We start from the raw sequence: 26,544 nt of genomic DNA, 5'->3' as shown, positions 1-26,544 counted from the left end.
CACATTTGTCCTGTGGTGCTCAAGTGTGTGTGTGTGTGTGTGTGTGTGTGTGTGTGTGTGTGTGTATTGTAGTTAATGCAGTGGTGGTCATAGAAGGAGCTTTAAACCCTAAGCTCTCTGTCTTGAAGTGCAGAAATAGAGAAATAAAACAAGCAATATAGATAGCAGTTTTTAGCCTCATTTGGACTCTTCAGTAGAAGGTCAAATGAGGCATTGTGAGTGAATCCATGTGCCAAAGGGAAAACAGTTCCTTTGGGAATCTTGTCACTTCAAAGCAGGGCTCTAACGAGTAATATCTATACTTCTGAATAAATAAAGATGAGAAAGGTGGTGGGAAGGGATATTGGGGTTTTCAGGGTTGCAGCTGAAGGAAGAAAATGTGAACCTGGATTGATGTCACTTATACTGTTCCCACACGTGAGGCAGATAGGGAAGGAAGTGCCCTGTCAAATCCCTAACCTTGTACAAAGTCCAGATTACCTGCCCTAGTTATGGCTCCCATTCAAAGTTAATTTAAAAAAAGTAATGCTGTTGTTCTATGACCTCTTGACCACTTAGAGAGAAGCATGCTGCAGGAAGAACAGAAGTAAATCTGAAGCCACGCAATAGAATGTATGATACATTTAAAGGCCAGCATGAAACATTATCCTCACAGTGTGTGCTGTCTTCCTTCCTCATATTATCTTGCATTTACCTATTTACTTCTTTGTATCCCCAAGTAGAATGCAAACTCTTTGATGGCAAAGGATGTTTTTCATTTGTCTCTGGCTTTTGTCATTTCTGCCTGGTCAGTCAATCTGTCGGTCAACAAGAATTTATCAAGTGTTTACTTTGTGCCAGGCAGCTATGCTAAGCATTTAAGGATATAAAACACAGCCCCTGCTCTCAAGGACCATGCATTCTAATGGGGGAAAGGTAACTATCTAGGTACATGCAAGATATATACAGAATGTATGAAGGTAATTGGAAAGGGGAAATTAAAGATCCAGGCTTCCTAAGACAATAACTTACACCTGGTGGGTGCTTGATATCTGCTTAGGATAATGAATCGAATTGACACAATAGGGAATAGAATGAAGTATAGGACATGCTAACAAAAACCTGACAAATGTTTAGGTTCGGTATGCATTTATACATGCATACATATATGCACATATGTATATATATATATATATGTGTGTGTGTGTGTATATATACATATTTTATATCTAGATCTGTATTCATCAATCAATCTATCTATCTATCTATCTATCTATAGTTTATTCCTTTTACAATGTAAGATATTTGGATATTTGAGGTCAGGGACTTTTACGTGTGTGTGTATGTGTGTGTGTGTGTGTGTGTGTGTGTGTGTGTGTGTATCCTTTGCAATTAGCACATGTCTGAAACATAGTACTAAATAATTTTTTTTCATACATCCATAGGATCCTAGATATTTAGATAGAGGGGATGTCAGAAGTCATTTAGTCCAACCCTTTACATTTTGCATGAGGAAACTGAAGAGCAAGGAGATTTAATAACTTGCTCCAGTTCACACAGATGGCAAATGTCAGGGTTGGGATTGGAATTCAGTATCTTCTGACCCCTAATCCAGTTTCTCTGACCCTGGACACATTGGCTAACCCTTCAGAGCCCTCCAGGAAACTCACCGATTCTATGAGCTGAAAAATAATTACAGACCTACATTGTTAGATGGAATTTCTTTAATAGAGTCCTTGATATGAAGAGGCAACATTTCTAACCCTCTATTCTCTCAGTTACTTCATTGAGACCTCTTACAGTTTTCATGAGCATATCTCACCCCTGGCCATTTCTTGGAGTTCTTCTACCTCTAAAATCTTATTCTTTGAAATGTGTTTTTCTCACTACAATCTCAGAATCATAGTGTTGGAAGTGATCTTCAACATGATATATCCCAACCTCCTCATTTCATAGATTATGGAAGTGAGACCCACACAGACTGACTAACTTGAAAAAGGCCACACAAACAATTGTGAAACTAGAGTAGGACATCCAAGGATTTCCAATCCAGTGAATGGCTACCATGCCATATTGTCTTTTTTATTGACCTTTTCCACATCACTCCTATAGAGCTGTTAGTAACTCCAATACACACATATCTTTCTTATCCTTCTGCCTATCACCTCCATTTTGTCCCCTTTCTCTCTCTAACGATGACCAACTATTTCAGTGCTGCACTCAGTACATTATGTGGAATCTCTCTTTAAGTATTCTATGCTGACCTAACAAGGTACATCCACCACAAATTCCCTTGTGACTATGGGTTAATTTTTTTATCCCTCTTTAATCAGTTCCCTTTTATATCCTTAGATTATTTAGTGGTGTGTCTCCCCACCCCCTCCATTTTCCTCAGGTGCATTGCTTTCTGCTTCTCTCCACTCAGTGTTAACTTTTCTTACATTACCAAAAACTGAAGCCATTTGATATGATTTTTCCTAAACTCCCTTTCTCTAATTCTCAAAACTTGTCTCCATTTTCACTCTTCCTTCTTCCCTTATATTTCAGGAAAAAAGTGGTTTTTCTTAACAAAATTTACCCAAGCTCTTTATTTTCTATCCCATCTCTTACTGCCTTCTGTAAGACATTATTCCAATAATCATCCTTCTCTCATCCATTTGTAATTTCTCCTTCTCCACTGGTTCTGTCTCTGGTACAATGCTTGAATGCTGGACTTGGAGCCAGGAAAGTGAGAGTTCAAATCCCACATGTTATATTCACTTAACTGTGTCACCATGAGCCAATCACTTAACCTTTCTGAATTCCAGTTTCCTTATCTGCAAAATGACTATAATAAAACCTGCGATATCTCCTTATTCACTAAACCTTGACAGTTTCACCTCTGCAATATTTCTTTCATCTTTTCCATTCTCAAGACCCCTTCCCCAGTTAAAGCCCTCATCAGCTCTGATGTTCTGTAATAAAAATAACTATCATTAATGTAGCATTTAAAATTTGTTCCAAGCACCATGCTTTCCAAATAGTATATCAATTTATCTTTACAAGAACTCTGGGAGGTAGATGCTATTATTATCCTCATTTTAGAGTTGAAGAGACTAAGGAAAACAGAAGTTAAATGACTTGTCCAAGGTCACACAGATATTAAGTGTCTGAAGCTGCATTTCAATTTATATTCTCCTCACTCCAAGTCTAGTGCTTTAGTCATTGCTCACCTGGCTACCTTACCTATCTGCTCTACTGCAATGGCCTCCTGACTAGTCTGCTTACTTCCAAGCCTTCCTAGATAGCAATACCAGAATAATTTTCTTAAGGAATAGCTTTATTATCATTCTCTGGCTCCAAAACCTTTTGTTGCTTTTCACTGTCTGGCTAATCACAGCCAAAACTCTAAGCCTTCCTTGCAGTCAAGGTCTTTCACAATCTGGTTCTATCCCATTTTTACTTTCTGTTTCACTCCAGCCAAACTGACCTGTTCTGTGTGCCTCGAGTTTATCTTGTTCTTCTCTACTTCTTGGCATTTTCCCATGCCATCCCTTATTTTACCTGAAATGTAGCGCTCTTTGAAACTCTTCAGCTGCTACTTCTTTTGTGAAACGTTCTATGATTCCTGCAGAGTTTATACAAAAATGAAGAACAACCTCCTCCTTTAAAATTGGCATGATTCATTGCTTGTATTCTAATTGTTATGAAAGTAATTTGTGTTTTTGTCTGTATCTCAGCTAATAAATGGTAAAGCCCCTATGTGCCAGGTCTTTTCTGCAACATATACCACCTTGTACACAATAGGCATGAATAGATGTTTTTCAGATACATTTGTAGACATGCCTAGACCCTCAAAAAGATTACAGTCTAGTTGGAGTGGCTGAGCACAAGAAGGAGCAAAGTTAAATAACAGAAGAGATAAAATACAATAAATATAATAATAGAGCTGAAGTTATAAGGCAGTTTACGATTAATGACCAAATGCATAGTATAGACAGCCAGTGCTATGAGTACACGGCTCCTATCATCCCTGGTGTGGAAAATTCACAGTTGTCTGCTTAGGTAACTGGATCTGAAAATTATCTCCGGGACCTTGATGTAGACTTGTTTTATTACAATAGGAATATAAGTGGTTTGGCACACTTTTGAAAGGACTGTAAGTGGCTCCCCACAGTGATTTAAGTTCAATTAAACTGGATATTGACAATCTGTAAGCTTCCCTTCCATCTAAGCATTGTGATAGAAAAATTGCCATTTTCAGACCAGGCAAAGAGACAGATACGTGCATAGAGTGGAAGTCTTATTCATCTAGCTTCTTCCTTTTTTTCTCTTCTTTTTCACTTCTACTCTTCATCCCAATTACCTGTCCCCATGGAAATGGATGGAACAGCTTACAACAGTTGTAATTACTATTATTAATAATAATAATCACCACAGTAATAATACCAATCAGAGATAACAATGGGAAAAAAGCAGGAGAGAAAAGTAAATCAGGGCTCTTTATATGTAAACAATTACACAGTTAGTGAAATTGCAGCTAGAGAAACTAGGTAGGTCATCTGGACATCCCAGGCAACTGTTCTTTTAAAACAAAATGTATCTCAAATTATGTATAGTATGGATTTTGACCACATCATCCACTTAATAGGCTGCTCTCCCATTAAATGATGTTGCTGACTTTTAGCCTAAACTTCTTATTTTGTCATTTGAATCCAAGGCTATTAAATCTGTGTAGTTTGATAATTTGGATATAGATCAATGGCTTTGAAAGTGCTGGCACAGAATCTGACAGAACCCAAGTATTCAGAGTTTATTGACCCTTCTTTAGAATAATAAATAGGGTCCTCACAATCAGTGTCCTTGAGATCCAAGGTCTGGGAATACTTTATAAGTGCCTACTTCACAAAGTTGTTGTGAGGATCAAATGAGATATTTGCAAAGAGTTTAGCACAATACCTGGCATGCAGTAGGTACCGTTTAAATGATGATTCCCTTCCCCCTCTCTTTTTGAGACTTCCTTTTAATTAAATTTTTTTAAAAAGTTATTTTTTTTTTCTTATACTGTGGTGGCTAAATCCAGATGTGATTTAGGTCCCATTTTAGTGTTGTGGCAAATTTACAGTTTTTTTCTTTACTTTCTAAGTGCAGATTTCTAGTGTCATAGACAACAGAATTTGTGAGCTGTAGTAGAATGCAGAAGTCATTTCAATTTTACTTACAGGAAAACTGAGGACCAGTGAAATAAAGTTACTGGCTGAAGGTCATACAGGGAACTGATGATGACAGAGTTGGTATTTCAAGATATCTCCAGAGTAGTGCTCCTTCAGCCACATGATTTAATTCACTTGAATAAACAATTTATTTAGAACCTACTATGTATTAAGAACTGTGCTAATATGGTCAATCTGATACATACGACAACATAGCTAGGAATGGCTTATTAGCAATATTTAGCTTCCCTGCCTCCTTATTTTCCTTCCTGTTTCCCTTTTCGCCAGAGAGCCACTTATCTATCCAGGACATTTCCAGTGTGTTACTACACTCTTACAAAACAGTAGACATCACTTGATGCCCTCAGCCTTATCTAACATTAGCTCTCTTATAAATACTTATCTAGCCTATGTCACACTTCCTTTCAGTCTAATGTCATGTTAGAAATCCCTATGGTAAATAGCTGCTTCCTAAAGTGTTAGTGACTATGATATCATATATTAAGCTTTATATTAGTATTCTAAAGGATACTAAATCTAAACCTAAAGGAATGAATCCTGCAGCATTCCAAGTAGTTTCTGGCAAGCCATTGGATCGAGATTTCTAGTGGATTTGGGGATACAAATTTGTTAAATCATATTCCATGTCAGTTGAATTAATTCATGTATGATTGAAACAGTCACTTTGGCCTTTGTGGATTTCTTTGTAAGTTTCATAGAAGGGATGTATAGCATAATGATAACGTGGGAATATTAAGGGAATATAGTTGCATGTTAATATGTAAAGGATTCTGGGTCTCCCACAAACACTCCAGTTAAGCTTTAAATGTGCACCAGAAAATAATGATAAAAAACCAATGAGAATAATTTATTCATTAAATAAAATTTATCATACAGCTAGTGTGTTCCAGGTACTGTGCTACGTGCTGGAAGTACTGAAAAACAAAAGGGCATTTGATAATCCCTTCCTTCAAGGAGTTCATAGTCTAATTCATCACAGCCTAACACATAGAAAGAAGCTAAACAATATGGCGGAGGGAGGAGGTTACCCTATGAGGAGAGAAGGGAGAGTAGAGTAGAGGGGATGTGATGAAGTCTATATCCAGGGTGGAAAGTAATCTGAGGATCTGAAAGTTTCAAGGCCAATAATGTTGAATTTTTGGAGACAATGAAGTCCAGGAAAGCAGCTGAGTAGGAAATGATAAGGAAAATTCCCCTGGTGCTCTCTTTAAATTGTGAAGGACAGGAAGGAGCTCCCTGACATCCATCTTCAAACTCTCTAACCAGAGGAAAGGAATGGTCCCAGGGATAGGGATGCTGAAAAGGAGTGAAAATCAGCAATATACTTTTTAACCCATTTGAGAATGAGAAAAAAAAATAGGCTTACAGAATCCCTGGACAGAGATAAATTAGAATAAATGGAAGATGCAGTCCAAATCAGCCAACTACCATAGAAGCATACAGACCCAAAGCCAGCTCAGGATCTTTTGGCCCCAGTGAACAATGGGAATTCTCAGAGCCCCACCAAGGTACAAGATTGAGCACGCCAAGCAGAGAATAGCCCAGTGTCCCAATGATAGTAGAAGAGAGGCCAGGAGCGGCATCCAGGCAGCCCATGCCCAATCCAGCATTCAGTCAGCCTAGGCCAAATCCAGCTTCTTGACCACTGGGTCTTGAACCACAGAAGGAAATAGGGACAGATAATTCTTTCAGAAGGTGGTACCTAGTCCTATCTACTACACTGAAGACCAAGCAAGGCCTGTCCATACTACCCAGGTATATGGGAATAGAATTTAACCTAAGCACAAGCTCCTGACCCAGAAAATGAAACTGGAGATCTGAGTAAATAGAACATTATTCCAGGCACAAAGGAGATGCCCAAGGAGCAAAACCAGAAGGAGAAAATAACTATTTAATAAGTCCAAGCAAATCCTAAAGAGAAAAGAATGTCTTGGTCACAAGGACTGCATAAATAGCTGGAATAAATGAAACAAAATAAATAAAATGGAAGAGCTAGGAAAGAAATGCTTGTAAAAAGAAGTAAGACTTTTGAACAGTTAGTGGTAAATATTACTCAGGAAAATGAGAATCAAACACAGAAAAAACAATATATCCATGAGATAATGAGAAACATTAAAATAAAATCAAAAGATTAAAAAATAGGAGAAAATTAAAGAAATTTAATATTTAAGTGAAACTGAACCAGAAAACAGGTCCAGAAGAGATAACTTAAATATCAGTGGGCTGCCTGAAAAATCAGATAACAGATATGGGTTATGATATTAGGCAGCAATGACAATGCTGGACTTGGAATCAGAAAGACCCAGGTTTATGTCTCACTTCAGACACTTGCTAATTATATGATTATATGTAAGTATGTCATCTGCAAAACGAAACTAATCATAACTGTAGAAGTATTCTCTTAGAATTGTTGTAAAGTCTAGATAAAATTGAGGCAGATAGGTGGCACAGTGGAGAGGGTACTGTGCCTGGAGTCAGGAAGACCTGAGTTTAAATCTGGCACCAGATACTTACTAGCTGTGTGACCCTGGGCAAGTCACTTAACCCTGTTTGTCTGTTCCCTCATTTGTAAAATGAGTTGAGAAGGAAATGGCAAACCACTACATTATCTTTGCCAATAAAACCTCAAATGGAGTCACAAAGGATTGGACATAACTGAAACTATTGAACAACAACCAGATGGTGTAGTGTTTAAAAGGCTTTACAAATTTTAAAACATTATATAAATATCTGTTATTTATTATTAAGTTTCCTAACCACTGTTCATCAGAGTAGTGATAATGACTGTTTTCACCCCTCATTCTTTTCTAGGGCCTGCCAATCTATGACTGGAGGATGGGTATCAATGTGACCACATCCTGCACCCAAATTGTTAAATGAATTTCACTAGTTGCCTACAGAATCATACCTGAGGCATTATGCTGACTTTAACAGCTATTATTAGAACTGCTGAAGGGATATCTAGAAAATTCTCCTTTAGGGAAAGTTGCTACATAAATAAGATGAGAAAATCAGAAGAGGCAATAAGAATCATTGTTCCAATGGGAATAATGAGATCGCTGGTGTATTAACTCACTAAGGTGGTATCTGGAAAATGGAAGTTATCTCTAAGCAAACCAAACATTTCAGTGTTTTCACTTCTCTGTTACTTATTAGTTATGTGACCTTGGGGGCTTAATGTCTCTTAATTAAATTTCCTCATCTTCAAAATGGGGAGATTATTGTATGATTGTATTACCTACCTCAAATGCTTATTGTGAGGATAAAGTAAAATATTATATGTGAAGGTATCTAGAAATATAAGCTAATTTTTATTGGTACAAAGCAAAGCAGGTTGATCTTAAAAAACACAACAATGTTTGTGTATCCATCAGTTTATTTGGATCTATCTATCTGTCTGTCTATCTATCTCAGAAGAATTCTCATCATCCCTTAGAGATAGTTCTCTAGCAATGAATTTTCTTCATCTTGAACGTTTCTTTCAAGAAATGGACCATTACCATCTGACCCCTAGGCATTGTTTGCTCCCCCCCATCTGCCATCATACTTGTTTTACATGATTGGTTTGTAGGCAAAACAGGGGTTGAAGTGGATAATACAATTCATTAGCAGTCCTGATTCAGCTTTCCTGAGCCATAGAATTTACAATAGAAGCGACATGAAGCAATATTCAGGAAGGTGTATGTGGGGATGGATTATAGAACCATCAGACTGTACAAGACAGATTGAGGTTGTCAAACTCTTTGGTTTCTCTGCTTCCCTATCAGACATAATTTGCCATATCGTACTCAGACACACTAGCAACTGATGTTACTTCAGAACCCACTTTTATAAGAGAAGGGGCAAGGGGAACAGGAAAACATATCTGGTCCAGGGAAATAAATTAAAAGGATCAACATGGGCCACAGGGAGTTGGACTCTAACGCTGAACACTCCATTGATAAAAGGGAACGTATTTTTTTTTCTGATTTCCCTGACTATATTGGATCTGACATTTTCCTTTGCTAACATCACCAGAGTTTTCCTCAAGTTGATTTTCATTCCACAAGATGATCAAAAATTTCACAGGAAATCAAAAACTATAAGACCAGTATTCAAATAAGAATTTGATTCATTTACCAAACTTCATTGATTAATAATTATCTACTCCCTTTCCAAGATTTAACTACCACTGGTTCAGATTAATGGATACAATTCAGCTCTCAATTGCCACAAGAACATCCATGTATCTTGAGTTCAGGGCAAGAACTGGATGCATCCTTTTGGTAACTTGGACCTTGAAAATGGTATGCCCTACTGTGTATATGACCAAAGAATGGTCCCTGATCTACTGTGGAGTCATTTCCAACCTCCCACTACCACTGCACTGATTGCTAGTCTGTCCACCTTTCATTCCAATAAAGATACCCTATATCTATGAATAGATTATCCAGTGCTAATCTGAATTTAAGAAGGATCCTTCAAGTTGAGTCACATGCTCCCAACTAGGTATGATTCATCAAAACTCACTCTGTCTATTGAATATCTTTTAACCTTATTTAATATTTTACTTTTTCTAATTACATGTAAAAATAATTTTAACGTTCTTTTTTTCAAATTTTGAGTTCCAAATTATCTTTCTCCCTTACCCCCTTCATTGAGAAGGCAAGCAATTTGACATAGATTATACATGTGTAATAGTTTTGGGGGGGCAGGAAATGGGGTTAAGTGACTTGCCCAGGGTCACACAGCTAGTAAGTGTCAAGTGACTGAGTTCACATTTGAACTCAGGTCCTCCTGACTCCAGGGCTGGTGCTCTATCCACTGAACCACCTAGCTGCCCCATACATGTGTAATAATGCAAAACAGGTTTTCACGTAAGTCATTTTGTGAAAGAAAACACAGACAAAAACAAAAACTCAAGAAAGATAAAGAAAAAGTATCTTTGGTCTACATTCAGGCTCCACTAGTTCTTTCTCTGGAGACGGACAGCACCTTCCATCCTAAGTCCTACAGAGTTGTTTTGGATTATTGTATTTCTGAGAATAGTTTAGTTATCCAGAGTAGATTATCATACAATATTGCTTACTGTGTACAATGATTTCCTGGTTCTGCTCATTTCACTTCACATCAATTTGTGTAAGTCTTTCCATTTTTGCCCCCCTGAGAACAGGATATCCTGGTCATCATTTATTAAAGCACAATAGTATTCCATCACAATCATATACAACAACGTGTTCAGCCATACCCCAATTGATGAGCATCCCCTCAATTTCTACCACTAAAGGAGCTGCTATAAATATTTTTATACATATAGCTTTTTTTCCTTTTGTTTTTTTAATCTCTTTGAGGTACAGATCTAGTAGTGGTATTGCTTGGTCCAAGATTACGCATAGGGAAACAGAGAAACAAATTGATGACCTCAATTTGTCTTGTACAACCTAATGTTTCTATAATTCATCTCCACATATGCCTTACTGAACATTGCTTCATGTAGCTTCCAGGATAAATTCTATGATATATGCCCTTTAAACATAGTTCCAAATTGCTCTGCAGAATAATTGAAACAGTATACAACTTCACCACTAGCAAATTAGTGTTTTCATTTTCCCAAACCCCTTACATTTGTCATTTTCCTTTTCTGTCATGTTAGCCAATCTGACAGGTATGAGATAGTATCTCAGAGCTGTTTTAATTTGCATTTCTTTTATCAATAGCAACTTACAGCATTTTTATATGACTAAAGATAGCTTTGATAACTTTGTCAGAAAAGTACCTCTTCATATCCTTTGACCATTTATCAATTGTGGAATGGCTCTTATTTCCACAAATTTGACTTAGTTTTTTTTTTATTTCTCATTTTGAGAAATAAAGTCTTTATCAGAGAAACTTAATATAAATTTTTTTCATAGTAATGATTACCAACTATGTATTTCCCTCCATCCTATTTTCCCCATGTTTATCCTTCTCTTTCTCTCTCTCTCTCTCTCTCTCTCTCTCCATCCTGTCCATTCTCAAAAGTATTTTGCTTCTGACTTTTACTTCCCCCAAATTGCTCTCCCTTCTATCAGCTCCCTGCCCCCTTCTCTTACCTCCTTTCCTTCCTACTTTCCTATATGGTAAAATACACTCAACAGAATGTGTATATTATTCCTTTTTTGAGCCAATTCTGAGAGTAAGGTTCATGTACTCCCCTCCCTACTTTCCATTTTCTCCTCCACTGTAAAATTTCTTCCAGGCGTCTTTTGTCAGACAATTTATTCCATTATGCCCCTACCTTTCCCCTTCTCCTAGTGCATTCTTCTTTTTCATCACTTAATTTAATTTTGTTTTTATGAGATAATCATACCATCACATTCAGCTCACAGCTCCACTTTCTGTCTGTGCATATACCTTCTAACTGCCCTAATAAGGAAAGTTTTTAGCAGTTATAAATATCATTTTCCCCTGTAGGAAAGTAGTTTAACCTCATCAAATCATTTATGCTTCTTTTGCATCTTGTGTTTAAAAATCTAATTTTCTGTACAGCTCTGGTCTTTTCATCAGGATTGCTTGAAAGTCTTCTGTTTCATTGAATATCTAGTTTTTTTTTTCTCCTGAAGGATTATATTCAATTTTGCTGGGTAGGTGATTCTTGGCTGTAATCCCAGCTCTTTTACTCTCTGGAATATCATATTCCAAGCCCTTTGATCCTTTAAGGTAGAAACTGCTAAATCTTATATTATCCTGACTGTGGCTTCATGATATTTGAATTGTTTCTTTATGGTTGCTTTCAGTTTTTTCTCCTTGATCTGGGAACTCTGGAATTTGGCTATAACATTCCTTGGTGTTTTCATTTTGGATACTTTTACAGGGGGTGATTGGTAGATTCTTTCAATCTATTTTATACTCTGGTTCTAGAATATCAAGGCAGTTCTTGACAATTTCTTGAAAGATGGTGTCAAGGCTCTTTTTTTTTTTTATCATGACATTCAGGTACTCCAATGATTCTTAAATTATCTCTCCTGGATCTGTTTTCCAGGTCAGTTGTTTTCCAATGATATATTTCACATTTTCTTCTATTTTATTCTTTCTTTTGATTTTGTTTTATTGTTTCTTGACGTCTCATAAAGTCATTATCTCCCACTTGCCCAATTCTAAGTTTTAAGGAAGTATTTTCTCCAATGACCTTTTGTACCTCCTTTTCCATTTGGCCAATTCTACTTTTTAAGGAGTTTTCTTCAATTAATTTTTGTATATCTTTTTTCCATTTCCAATTCTTCTTTTCAAGGCATTATTTTCTGCACTGGATTTTTCTGCCTCTGTTAATGTCTGGCCTATTCTGTTTTTTAAGGTGTTATTTTCTTCAGTATTTTTTGTGCCTCCTTTACCAAGGTATTGACTGATTTTTTTTCATGATTTTCTTGCAACATTCTTATTTCTCTTCCCAGTTTTTCCTTCACCTTTCTTACTTGATCTTTTTTCGTCTAGGCAATGGTATTAGGTGACTTGCCCAGGGTCATATAACTAATAAGTGTCAAGTGTCGGAGGCCGTATTTGAACTCAGGTCCTCCTGACTCCAGGGCCAGTGCTCTATGTACTGTGCCACTTAGTTGCCCCTTATTTCATTTTTAAAATCTTTTTTGAGCTTTTCCATGATCCAAGGCCAATTCATATTTTTCTTTGTGGCTTTGGATGTGGGAATTTTGCCTTTATTGCCTTCTTCTGAGTGTGTGTTTTGAGCTTCCTTGTCACCATAGTAACTGTATGGTCAGAATTTTTTCTGTTGTTTGCTTATTTTCTGGCCTATTTCTTGACTTTGAACTCTATGCTAAAGTAGGGCTCTGCTTCTCAAGTGGAGGAAGTCACTAACTCAAGCTTCAGGTTTTTTATGCAGTAGTTTTCAGAGGTAATTTTGGGGATCTGTAAGTTTTTGTCTCTTCCAAGGTGGTAAGATCTAGGGAGAGGTGTGTTTACTACTTTACTATCCTGTGCACTAGTTTTGAATGGCAACAAGCTCTTTTTTAATTTTTTTTTTCAACCTTGTAACTGTGACCACAGCCCCTGCTCCCCTGTGGCTATAAGCTGTGCTTTGCTAGTGCTTCTCCTTGCCCTGGGACTAAAACCCATGACTTTGACCCAGATGCACGTATAGGCAATGTTACAGAGTCTTGCCCCTGGTACCAGTAAAGGGACCCCTGTAAGTATCCTTGTCATCCATTGTCCAATCCATTTACTACATGTGGACTGAGAGGTCTGGAAACTGCCATTGCTGCCACTGATTCAATTATCCTGAGGCCTACTCCTGGTTTGCTGGAGCCCTGTCTGCACTGGCACAGCCTGTGTTGAACTGAACTCCTCTTTCATCCTGGTGCAACAGACTTTTCCTGCCGACCTTTTAAGTTGTCTTTGGCTGGAAAATTGTTTCACTGCATCTTTTTGTGGGTTCAGCCACTCTAGAATTTGTTTAGAGTAATTATTTAAGGCATTTGGAGGAGTTTGAGGGAGAGGTCAGGCAAGTCCCTGCCTTTACCATCTTGGCTCTGCCCTATCTATTGAAGATTGAGGACTAGGGGATACTAGACAATGTGCCATTGGCTTAGGCTTCATTCACCTCCATGAAGCAAGTCATGAAGGCAAGTCTTAGTTATCCTACCCTATTATCTGCTGGAACTGGATAGAAAGAATGTAAAAGGAAGAAAATAGTATCCAATTACCAGTTTCATTTTCTGTCTGTGCACTGGAAGCTCCCAGGAGAAAAATAACGGAAGACAAGGGGCAACTTTGAAAGAGAAATCTGTTAGGAACACTTTGAGATTCAGTCAGCCTTCCCCTCTTCCATCTACTGCCTGCTGTGCTTATAACAAGGGTTAGTGATGCCTGTTAAGTGAATTGTGGAGAGCACTTTGAAACATTTACTTGTTCCTTTCTATCTTCTTTATATTGCATATATCAAAAAACTGACAATATTTGGATTATTAAAGCTCTAATTCATCCTTGGGGCCTAGAAGACAGCACTGGCAAACTGTCATTAGCTCTAAAATGAATGATGGTTTTTCAGACAAATCTTCCCTGTCTTTCATCCTAGAAAATGAATATAATTTTGACATAATGAACACATGCATGTTTGCATGAATGCAGGCATGAATGGATGAAAGAATTAGTGAATAAATGAATGAATATACTAATAGCAAAATTTAGAGTTTCTTAGGATACATTACAACTGTATCAGTTGAACATGAGGTTAAGAAGTCATCCTTGACTTTACCCTTTCCCTTTCCCTTCATATCCAAGCAGTTACAAATTCTTGTCAAAAATACCTCTACAAAATCTTTAGCATCTGTCCCCTTCTTTCTACCCATAAGCTTCCACTCTAACTCAGGCCATCACCACTTCTACTTTGGACTATTGAAAATTCCTTCTAAATTGATTTCCCCACTTCAGTTCTCTATGCTTTCTAATTCAGATTCAACATAACTGTCAAACTGATAACTTTAAAGCCCAAGTATGGTAATATCATTCTCTGTTCTTTTTGCTTTTTGAGTAAAATTAACATGCTTTTGCCATCTAAAACACTTCTGAATTTGTGCCCAGGCTACTGATCCAGGTATATTGGACATCTCTTTCCTTCATACTTTGGCACAGTGAAAATAATAATGATTTTGTTGTCATGAGACTTCAGTTCCTATCTAGTCTGTGTTATATGACCTTAGATAAATCATGTATGTATCCAAGTTTCTCATTCAGTATCACAGATATGGTCGGGCTAGATGACTTCTAATGTCCCTTCTAGCTCCAGATCTGATTTCTATTCTGACGTATTATATTCTAAGCAACTCATCTACTTCCCTGTACATAAAATAACATCTCCTCTCACCGTGTCTTTGCATAGGCTGACCTCCATTGCTGAAAAGTACTTCCTCATCAACTGAGATTCTTAATATTCCTGTCTTCCTTCAAGTTTCAGCTCAAGGTCACTGCTCAGTTGGTTTTGTCCTCCATCTCTCCCCTTCCAACCGAATTACTAGGTATCTATTTAGTTCTAGACATGTTATCTCCCTTGAATGGTATGTAACCTCCTTGAGGGCAGGTATTGCTTCATTATTTTGCTTTTTGTATCCTACAATGTCTAACATAGAATAGATATTAAAGAAATGCTGGTTGAATTATTGATTACATAAATGAAATCTAATATGAAGGATATCAGTATTGAAGAACTCTGTCCCCCACAGTACAATATATGGTATAATGTGAAATTTATATTTTGCAGTTTGACTACACCTACAGTAGTGAATCACAAATTTTTGACATTTGGATTTGATTTTGTAATGTATTCCATTTTCTAAAATTGTCACACTTTTTTCTAAGATGTAAAGTAGCTAGAAGGTGTGTGTGTGTGTGTGTGTGTGTGTAGGGGGAGGAGTGAAGTTGGGATATAGCCTAGCATAGTGGAGAAAGTGTCAAAAGATAGGGTGTCAGAAAGAACTGCTTTCAAGATTTGCCTCTAAACTAACTAGCTGTAGGACAAAAGGCAAATAATAACCCTATGACACCTCTTCCTCATTGGCAAAATAGGGATAGTAATGCCTGTAGTATCTGCCCCTCAGGATAGTTATATGGCTTCAATGAAATAATAAAAAATTTAAAATGCTATTCAACATAGGCCTAAAGCCTTACTCCATATATATGTATTTCTTGTTAATATCATATAAATAAACCAAAACAGTGGTACAAAGGGAAAGGGCGCTGTATTTAGAATCAGAGAACTTCTCTGGGCTTCATGTTTCTCATCTGTGAAAAGAGTGTGCTGGACTAGTTGGTTTCTGAGGTCCCTTCCAACTCTAAATCTATGACATAAATTTTGTTTTGAGACTTTTCGAAGAATTTCAATATTTCTCTTAAAGATCACTAGAAACATGTCTGGGGCATGGTGACCCGCACCTGGAAGATCTGTTGCCTGAGAGACTGAATCTAGCAGATCTCTTTGAGCTCAGGACTTCTGAGTGGTGCTGTGTTATGCTGATCATACTAAGTAGTACTTAGTTCATACTAAGTTCACCATTTATATTTTCAGCCCTGAGAGGGGGCACCACTAGGTTACCTAAAGAGGGGTAAACTGACTCAGGTTGGAATTGGAGCAGGTCAAGTCTCCTGTGTTGCTTAATAATGGCCCCTGCCTTTTCAACATGGGTGAGATAGGGAATACAACCTTGGGGAAAAAAAGATTATTGGAAACATGTTGGATATCTCCAACAACAGTTAGAGATCATGACTCTTTAGTACGTTACCACATAACAGTCTTGATATTTGCTTGTTTCTTTAGAGTTGGAAGGAAATATGTATTCCACCATAGTTTTCAGGCTAATAAGTTTTAGAGACAAATGTGGATCTAGTACTTCTTGAGTCCCAGTTGAGTATTTTATCATCTATGTTCTGCTGCTTATCCTTTCTTTGCTTATATCATACTTTACAAAAACCATGTGGTAGATCTAGAAATTAAAACAGAATATTAAAACCAGCCAAAATGTAAGAACTGTGTGTATCATCATTATTGTAGATATAGTCAAATTCTAGCAAAACATAAAATTCACATTATACTGTATCATATTAAATGCAATATACTTCTTCAATAATGATACTCATTTGTTCTGATTTCATTCACTAACAAAATTATTAATCAACCATTCAACCAGCATTTTCTAAGTACCTATTATGCATTAGCCATTGGGGATAGAAAACAAACACACAAACAAACAACAACAATAATAACAAAAACAAAGCTATTTCTGATCTCAAGGAGCTTATGTTCTCCTGGAAAGAAACATTATATACACGGATAAGTAAATGTAAAATATATAAAAATAAATATTACATATACATATATATATATATATATGTAGAAAATGTGCATATTGTTGATATGATGTATATTACATATGTAATGTGTATATATAACATAGTGTTTTTGTTGTATGTATGTATATATACACACACACACACACACACACACACACACGGATAGATGACTTGTAGATAAAGGAAGGATCTTGAACTAAGAGAATGAATTTGAACTAGGAGAATCAGATAGGAATTTTTTTTTCAGTAGATGATGCTTGAGTTGAAACTTGAAGAAACCTAAAATTTCTGAGAATAGGAAATTAGGAGGAAGGTCATTCTAGGCATTTGGGAGACCCTAGAAAAGACAGAAAAACAAGAATTGGGATATGGTATAACAGAAACATAAAGTAAGCCATCTTGGCTAGAATGAAACATCAGTTAGAGCAAATAATATATAGTCAAGCTTAAAAGATAAGTTTGGGCCAACTTGTGAAAGGGGGCACTATTATTTTATCCTAGAGGCAAAAGGAAATTATTAAAGCTTGTTAAGCAGGTTAGTGACATTGTCAGTCCTGAAAAGTCGGTGAATTTTGTCATTCAGGAATTGTGAAAAATCAATCAACTAGCATTATAAACCACATATTATGGTGCCAGGTACTGTGCTTAGTACTAGGAATGTAAAGTCAAAATGGAAAGATTCCTTGCCCACAAGGACTTTATATTTTAAGTTTCCCTGGTAATGGCATATCAGTTTTAGTTCATTCAATTCAATGGTGATGAGGCTGTGAGGTTCAGTCTCTGCCACAGCATTCTGATACCCCTAGGTATAATTGGTGGGATACATTGATGACAATATACGTTAATGTTAACATGTTAGATGGCAAAATCAGAATTCCAAGAGGTCTTGACAATGGCCCAGAACAATGGGCCAAATCTAACATGACTAAATCGAAGAGATATAAATACAAAACCCTAAGCTTGAAATTAAAATGGAGAGGGGGAGGAAGTAGCAAGCAACTTGTAGATGTGATGTCCAAATAAATGTTAATGATCTTTGAAAAATCCTAGGACATATGTGAGGTATTAAGGCCTCACAGGAAATTGGCAAATGTCCCAGTTGCTACAAAGGTGAAACAGATGAATTCTTTATAGAAAAATCCACTTAATCTGGAAAATTTTTCAAATGTGTAATTAAAGGGATCAATTGTAATCATAAAGAAAAGGCAAATCCTACTATCTGCAGGAGATCTTTTTTCAGGCCCCTTCCCTGACCCTCCATTCCCAGCTACATCTGTCTTCTTTCTACTCTATATAAATTTCGTATTTATCAAAATCTTTACCCATTTCTTCTTAGGCCATGATTTAAGTTCCTTGAGAGAAGGAGCTGTTTGTTTTTGTTTGTTTGTTTTTTCTCAGAAATTAGAACAATGTCTGGTATCTAGTAAGGGTTTTATCAATTGACTGGTTTCCATCTCTGAGAAATTGTTTCTACAATTAATTTTCCTTCCTTGGTCCCCAGTTAGCTCATTTGTAATATGAAGGTATTAGAGTAGATGATGTCTCTGGTCACTTCTATCTGTAAAGATCTATAAAGAGTAGTAATTATTAACATTACTTGGGGATTTTCCTTTGCTTGGAAAGTTGGGTGAGAGGGATAGTGATAGGAGGATAAAGACATTTTTTTTAATGTACCACTATTGGATATTAGAGATTTCCCTTTCATAATCAGACCCTTCCTTGTTTTATATCTTATTCTGATGCCCCAAAGGATCTAAGAGATCAACCTATCTGTCACAAGACATCAAATTTCCTGAAAAAAAAAACTAGTCTAAACTTGTGTAATTATTTGTGTTGGGTTTAATGGTTTTTAAGATTCCTCACAACTTTAAATCTATAATGTCATGAGCCTATGACTACTCTTTGTCCTTAGTCCATTCAACTTGCTTACTGGTTGGTTCTTCAGTGGAGGTGTCTTCCCCAGTCACTTTCAGAATATAAAAGAAATGCAGTGATTGGATATCTGGGAATGGCAGCTAAAAAGGTAAAATTAATAGTCAATAAACATTTATTAAGTGTCAACTATGTGTCAGGCACTGTGCTAAGTGCTGAGGAAACAAAGAAAAATAAGGGACAATCCCTACTCTAAAGGGACTTACAGTCTAATGATGGAGACACTATGCAAATAATTATGTATGAGTGTATGTATAAATAACTGTGTACAAAAGTGAAAGAAAAGATAAACTGGAAATAATCAAGGAAAGATAGTAGAATTAAGAGTGATTAGGAAAGGTTTCCTGAAGAAGAAGGAATTTTAGCTGGAACTTGAAGGAAGCCAGGGAAATCACAAGTGGGTAGAGATGAGTAGGGAAAGTATTCTATGCATGATGGAGAACCAGAGATAATGCTTAATCAGGAAATGGTGTGTGTTGCTTGAGGAATAGCAAGAATATGAGAAGCAGGATTGCTAGATCACCGAGTATATGGAGGATTGTAAGGTGTAATAAGATTAAAAAAGAAACGCATGTGTGTATGTGTGTGTTATAAAGAGTTTTGAATGACAAAGAGAGGGTTTTATATTTGATCTTGGAGGTGATAGGAAGCTACTAGAGTTTATTGGGTAAGGGGGTGATATGCTCAGATCTATGCTTTAGGAAGATAACTTTCACAGCTGAGTGGAGGCTGGACTGGTATAAGGAGAAGTCAGGAGACCAAGCAGCAGGCTATTGCAATATTCCAGGAGTAAGGACTAGATGGAGGGCTATACCAGGGTGGTGTCAGTCAGAGAAGAAAAAGGGACATATGTTGGAGATATTAAGAAAATGAAATCAGTATATTGTGGCAGCAAATTAGATACGGAGATGTGATAAAGGGTGAGGAGTTGAGGATGCCACTTATGTTGTAAGCCTGAATGACTGAGAAGATGGTGATACTTTTAATGGTAACAGGGAAGTTATGAAGAGGAGAGGGCTAAGATAACAAATTCAGTTTTAGACATCTTGACTTGAAGACATATACAGGACATCCAGTTCCAAATGTTGAATAAGCAGTTGGAGATGTGAGACTGGAGGTCAATAGGGAGATTAGGACTCAGTAAGTAGATTTGAGAATCATTAGCATAGTGAAGATGATCAAATCCATGAACTGATGAGATCACCAAATGGAATACTGTAGAGGGAGAAGAGAGAAAGGCCAGGATTCTGGGGGACACCCATGGTTAGTGGATATGACCCAGATGAAAATCTAGCAAAGGAGATTAAAGAGAGGTCAGATATGCAGGAAGAAAACCAGGAAAGGGTAGGGTAAAAAGTAGCCCTGTTATAGTTTAATTCTGCTTTTCAGGCTGCCTTTGATGTTCATTATCACCTTATTTCACCTGTATTAATATGTATGAAAGGTTGCATTTGCCACCCTTCTCTTTCCCCCCAGGTGCTCAATTTGTCTCCTCTTGGATATATTATAACCTGTCATACATATTCCCCCAAAACTGAAAGATCACAGTATTTTGAACAGCAAAACACGTGAAACAAGCAGATTTTTTTTAAATTAAAAATTAAAACATTGAAATCATTGAAATCATTTTCCACAAAACAGAAGGCATACCTATGCTAAGGAATGCAAGAGGCAAACATTTTACAATAGGAGTTTTTCTGAAGGAAAAATCTCATTGGCATTTTGTCTTATTCTTTACGTAACCTCACAATCCATACCCATTGTTCCATAGTAGATGTTCCATAAATGTGTGTTGAATTGTTAACTATTCCTAATCCTTAAGGGAAAATGAAGGTCTCTGATCATGATTTCTATAAAAGAGGTACTTCCCTGAATCTGCTATATGCCAGACAGCAAACTGATAAACAATTAATGCAAAGAGCAACCTTAGAAACTCACATCTACCAGCTCAACATGTATTTTGACCTTTAGGATAATGCTGAATATGAAACATGAGGAAGATAGAGGTTGCCATAATCCTTTTGACCTTGTTACAAAATATCTATCTGACACGTTTTTGTTCACTAGTTTCATTCAGCAATGAGCCAGCCAAAATAAGTAGTCATTTCCAGTTCAGTAATCAGGGGACTCATTTTGTGATATGCACTAGAAATTTAGTTTGGAGAATATTTTGCCCAGGTTTCTGTAGCTAAACATGATGAGCTATAAGGTAATACATTTTGCTGCCTTATCCTACTTGGCCTAAAGTAATTTAAAATAAATTATTAAAAATTTCTTTCAAAAACTTTTTTTTCCATTAGAATATTGCAAAACATTTTTAATGGAGGGGAGTTAGAGGGCAATTTAGAAAGCACTAGTTTTGAGAAGCTACAATTTCATGGTCCACACTTTGGAATATTAGCCATTGTACACTCCCTTCGCAGCTTCAAATAAAAAGGAGTTCTAGGCAAAAATAGGTTTTTTTAATGTGCTCTCCATTCTCTGAATTCTGATGGCATGTGATTTCTAACCCAAACTATTTAACTCAATGCTAAATTGTCTAGTATTTTCTGTGTTATAAACAAATCTTGGCCATCTCAATACATAGAAAGCATCTGGATGTGTGTTTGTAAAGGGGCAGGGGTAAGATTGGGAGGACAGAGGAGACTCGTCTTCCTCTTCATATATTCCCCACATCCCCTGGCAGAGAGCTGGAGGCAGAGTGACAGCATAGGCAATTCATGAATAAACACTTATTGAATGAATGATTGATTGCTATTGCTTGGGGCCCTGTGCTGTCTTGCTGCTTTGTTTTGTAACATCCCCTTCTGTTGTGTTGCATTGAACAGAGGATAAGATCTGGACTGCCGTGCAGCATAACAACACAGAGCTCACTCGAGTGCGAGGGGCACATCCCAAGAGGCCCTATGTCATGTACTTTAACTACAGCAGCAGCATGGAGCAGCTGGAGGCAATGATCAACAGTGCCGAGTACTGTGAGCAGGAGGCCATTTACCATTGCAAGAAATCTCGTCTGCTGAACACCCCTAGTAAGTTCTCTGCACCTCAGCTCTTTCTTTGCTTGGCTATTGCTCATTGTCCATTTAAGCCTTTGGGGCCAGGAAGGAGAAATGTTAATCCTAGAATTACTTAGTATCCAAGTCACAGTCATAAAAGTGAATGGAGAATCAACCTTGTCAGGTGTAGCTACTCAGTGTGGATGGAAGGAGTGGATTAGGTCAGGAAAACGTCCTGTATTCTTAATGCTGCCGATTACTCTTACGGTAGGTTCTTAGAAGCAACATGATATGGTGAAAAGACACTGACTATGAAGTCAGAATACTTGGGCTTAAATCCTGACTCTGATGGTTACCCCTACATGATCTTGGGTAAGCCATTTATTGCTTTTGGGCCTTGATTTCCTCCTCTACAAAATGAGGTCAGTCTAGAAAGCCTCTAAATCTATCACTTTCTGACTTTGGGCATATCATTTAACTTAACCCATCATGTTTCTCATTTAACAAGTGGGAATAATTATGACTACATAATATCCTTTCTGGCTGTAAATATGGAAAACCTTACTGGATCATTTGTGATATTTCACATATGTAAAATTTCTTTGAAGTTTGTAAAGGTTTCCATAAATTCAGAGTAGTACTATTTTTGTCATTGTGGCTACTACAAAGGGTTAATAAACAACTACTCAAAGCTTTTAGTGTCATCCTTTCCAAGTCAATGTAGGGTTATTTCACTGTTTTTCAGTTTAGCATATTTCAGGAACTAAAAACTGGGATTCATGACAATGGAATGTGGCATATTTTCTACTTTAGACTATACACTGGAATGCTGACTTCTAACACTTTGATGCTCCTATTAAAATGATTCTGCCTCTCAGTGTCCTAACCAAGGAAAGCATCGTTCTGGCCCTATGAAAACCTAGCAGTGAATGTCAGCATTTACCACCATGATTTATTCAGCCCAGGATTCTGTTGCTTCTGGGTATATCACAGAATATGTTAGAGTATACAATTATCAATTTTATTGTATTAAAGTCCACAAGTAATTTTTAAGGTACTGCTATATGTAAAGTATTCTGAATTTGCCTCCTGGGGGAGATAAAAAGGTTTACTTGACTTAGTCTCTGCCTTTATGGAGCTTACAGTGCAAAAGGTAGATATGGTATAAAGGTAGGCAAGTAACTACAGCATCAGTATCTACAGTACAGGATAATACACAGAAAGTGCCTAAGAGCAATGTTAATGAATTGCCTTTGAGTTCCGAAAAGGAGGAAGTTTCATTACTTATTAAGGCAGAATGTTGATGCAGAGGTTTCTGGAGGAGGTAACGTATGAGTTAGACTTTAAAGGATTGGTAGGAATTCACTGTATGTTTATGGGCTATGAAGGGAGAGGTAGAAATAGGAATCAGTGAGAAAAATGGCAAAGATGTGTGAAAGCACGGGGGTTTTATGGTGGTCAGTGGATCAGCCTGTTAAGATTATGTATGAAAGTAAGCAGTGGAAGATATAGCTGGAAAGAGTCTGATATGTCCTTATGGAGCACCTTAAATGCAAGGGGAAAATGAAAGAAACAATTATCAAGTTCCTACTATGTGCTAGCCACTACAGTGAATGCTTTATAGATATTAATTCAATGGATCCTCACAGCAATTGTGAGAGGTAGGTACTATTATTATCCCCATTTTATGGTTGAGGAAATTGAACAAACAGAGGTTAAATTATTTGCCCAGGATCACACAGCTAGTAAGTATCTGAGGCTAGATTTATACTGGATTCTTCCTGACTCTATCCATTGGGCCACTTATCTTCCAGTCTAAGGAATTTGAACTCTATCAGGGAGATAATGGGGAAACACTGAAGTCTTTACTGCAAAGGAGAGATATGTTCAGTTCTACATATAAGGAAGCTTAGTCTGGTTGTGATTCAGAGAGTAAGTTGGAACTACAAGAGAAAAGAAGCAGAGGGATTAATCAATATGTCACAAGCATTTATTAAGTGCTTTGTGTGCCAGGAATCACAATGAGCAAAGTGAAATTATTCTTTACCCTCAAGCAGATTATATTCTAATGGGAGATAACATGTATACACATAAGTATTTAAAATATATGTAAAGTGAATACAAGTAGAGTTTGGAAGTAGAGTTGTAGCATCTGGGTAATACCAGGAAAAGATTCATATTGAAGGTAGAATTTAAATGAAACTTTGAAGGAAACCAGCAATTCGAAGAGTCAAAGATAAAGAGGGAATGAATTCCAAGAATTGGGGAGTCAGTTCAAGGGCACACAGAGAGTAAACGGAATGCTATGGGTACCACAGTGAAGAAGTTAAAGAGGAGGAGTTAAGTGTAAGAATATTGAAAAGGTAGAAAGGTGTGAAGAGATTTAAACTTAAAACAGAAGAATTTATACTAACTCTGGAGACAACATGGTGTCACTAGAGTTTATTGAATAAGGTAGTCACATGTTCTTAAGACACATTCTTTTAAGACCTGTTCTTAAGCAAAATCAATTTAGTGGCATGTGTGGAGAATGGATTGAAGTGAAGAAAGCTTAAAACATGAAAGCCATCTAAGAGACTATTTTGTTAGTCCAGGTGAGAGGTAAGGAGAATATGAGTTATCAATCAATTAATCAATAAACATATATTTAAACACCTAATATGTTCCAGGCACTGTGCTAAAACTCTAGGGATACAAAATTAAGTAAAAGACAGTCTGTGCCCTCAAGGAGCTTACAATCTAAAACATGAGGTAACAAATCTAGGCAAAGCAAGATAAATCCAAGATAAATAGGAAATAATTAGTAGAGGGAATGCTTTGGAATTAAGAGGGCTTGGGGAAGGCTTTCTACAGAAGGTGAGATTTTAGTGGAGCCCTAAAAGAACTCAATAGTTGCAGAGTTAGGTGATGATTCCAAGAATAGGGGGCAGCCAGAGAGAAGGTCCAGAGCTGAGAGGAGTGTTTTATTCATGAAATTCCCAGGAAGCCAGTGTCACTGAATTAAAGAGTGAGTGGCAGGAAATAAGGTATGAGAATACAGGAAAAGTAGGAGGAGGCTACATTATGAAGGGCTTTGAATGCCAAAGAAGATTTTGTATTTGTTCCTGCAGGCAATAGGAAGCCACTGGAGTTTGCTGAGTGGGATGGTGGTGGTGGTGATAATATGATTGGACCTGTATCTTAGAACAATCACTTTAATTACTGAATGGAGGGTGGATAGGAGTGTGGAAGAGACTTGAGGCAGGCAGAAACAATATCAGCCTATTGCTAATAATCAAGGCATGAGATGAAGAGGGACTACACTAGTGTGGCGGCAGTGTCAGATTAGAGAAGACAGCATATGCAAGAGATGTTGCAAATGTGAAATAGAACAGTCACGGCAACAGATTGAATATGAAAGAACAGAGATAGTGAGGAATCCAGGGTGACTCCTAGATGTCAAACGTGAAGAAGGAGAATAGTGTTGCCTTCTCTGGTAATAGAGAAAGTAGAAAAGGGGAAAGGTTTAGGAATGAAGATAATGTTTTCTTTTGGACATGTTAAGTTCAAGATGTCTACTGGACATCCAGTTCAAAATGTCTGAAAGGCAATTGGAGATGTGAGATTGGAGGTCAGCAGAGACTGAGACAGGAAGAGTATATTTGAAAATTATCAGCCTAGAAATGGTAATTACATGAATAAGAGCTGATAAAATCACTGAATGAAATAGTACAGAGGGAGAGGAGAATAGGGCCCAGGACAGAACTCTGAGGGACACCCACAGTTAGAGAGCATGATGTGGAGGATGATCCAGCAAAGGACACAGAGGAGTGATCAGACAGGTAGAAAAAAAGAGAGAGAGAGTAATATCCCAAAAGCCTGGAGATAAGTGGATATGAAGGAGGAGAAGTGATCAGCAGTGTTAAAGGACATAGACTTGACACTTACTAGCTGTGTGACCCTGGGCAAGTCACTTAACCCCAATTGCCTAAAAATAAAAATTAAAATTAAAATTAAAAAAAAAGATGTAGAGAGGTCAAGGAGAATGAGGATTGAGAAAAGGCCATTGGATTTGGAAATTAAGAGTTCATTAGTAATTTTGGAGTGAGAAGTTTTGGAAGAATAAAAAGGTAAAAAACATATTGTAGGTGTTAGGGAGAAAGTATGAGGAGAAAAAATGGAAGTATTTAATGTAAATGTCCTTTTTAAGGAGTTTAGCTACAAAGTGCATATAGCTATAAAGCTACAATGAATATTTAGCTACATATAGGATAGTAGGTATCAGGTATGGAAGGATTAGGTGATTTTTTTTTTCATGATTACAGAGTCATGGGCATGTTTGTAGGAAATAGGAAAGGAGCCAGTGGAGAGAGAGTTTGAAAATAAGTAAAAGAGTAAAGATGACTGAGGGGTCAATCTGTTGGAGGAAATGGGATGGAACAACATAATGAAGATGAAATGAGAAGAACCAAGAGAATATTGTGTACAGTAACAGCAACATTGTTTTAAGAATGACTTTGAACAAATAAGTAATTCTGACTATTATAAATATGAAAGTTATCTATAAAGGACACATGAAGAAAGATGCTATTTGCATCCAGAGAAAGAACTGAAAAATAAATGTACAAAAT

The 26,544-nt window shown here is 37.0% G+C and overlaps 1 protein-coding gene across 3 annotated transcripts in view; it reads left to right on the top strand.

Moving 5' to 3' along the window:
* Positions 1–26,544, top strand: part of CNTNAP5 (contactin associated protein family member 5) — a 915,392-nt gene that overhangs the window by 571,933 nt on the left and 316,915 nt on the right. For all 3 annotated transcript variants that reach the window (XM_020963128.2, XM_020963129.1, XM_078146792.1), the window contains one exon: positions 21,767–21,967. In XM_020963128.2, the coding sequence (XP_020818787.1) occupies positions 21,767–21,967 (201 nt within the window). The remainder of the gene's footprint in view (positions 1–21,766; positions 21,968–26,544) is intronic.

Source organism: Phascolarctos cinereus, unplaced genomic scaffold (assembly GCF_003287225.1).
Source record: "Phascolarctos cinereus isolate Bilbo 61053 unplaced genomic scaffold, phaCin_HiC Scaffold_726;HRSCAF=1367, whole genome shotgun sequence".
Lineage (NCBI taxonomy): Eukaryota > Metazoa > Chordata > Mammalia > Diprotodontia > Phascolarctidae > Phascolarctos > Phascolarctos cinereus.
Note: the sequence above shows the minus strand (reverse complement) of the source record. Positions and strands in the feature narration are given on the sequence as shown.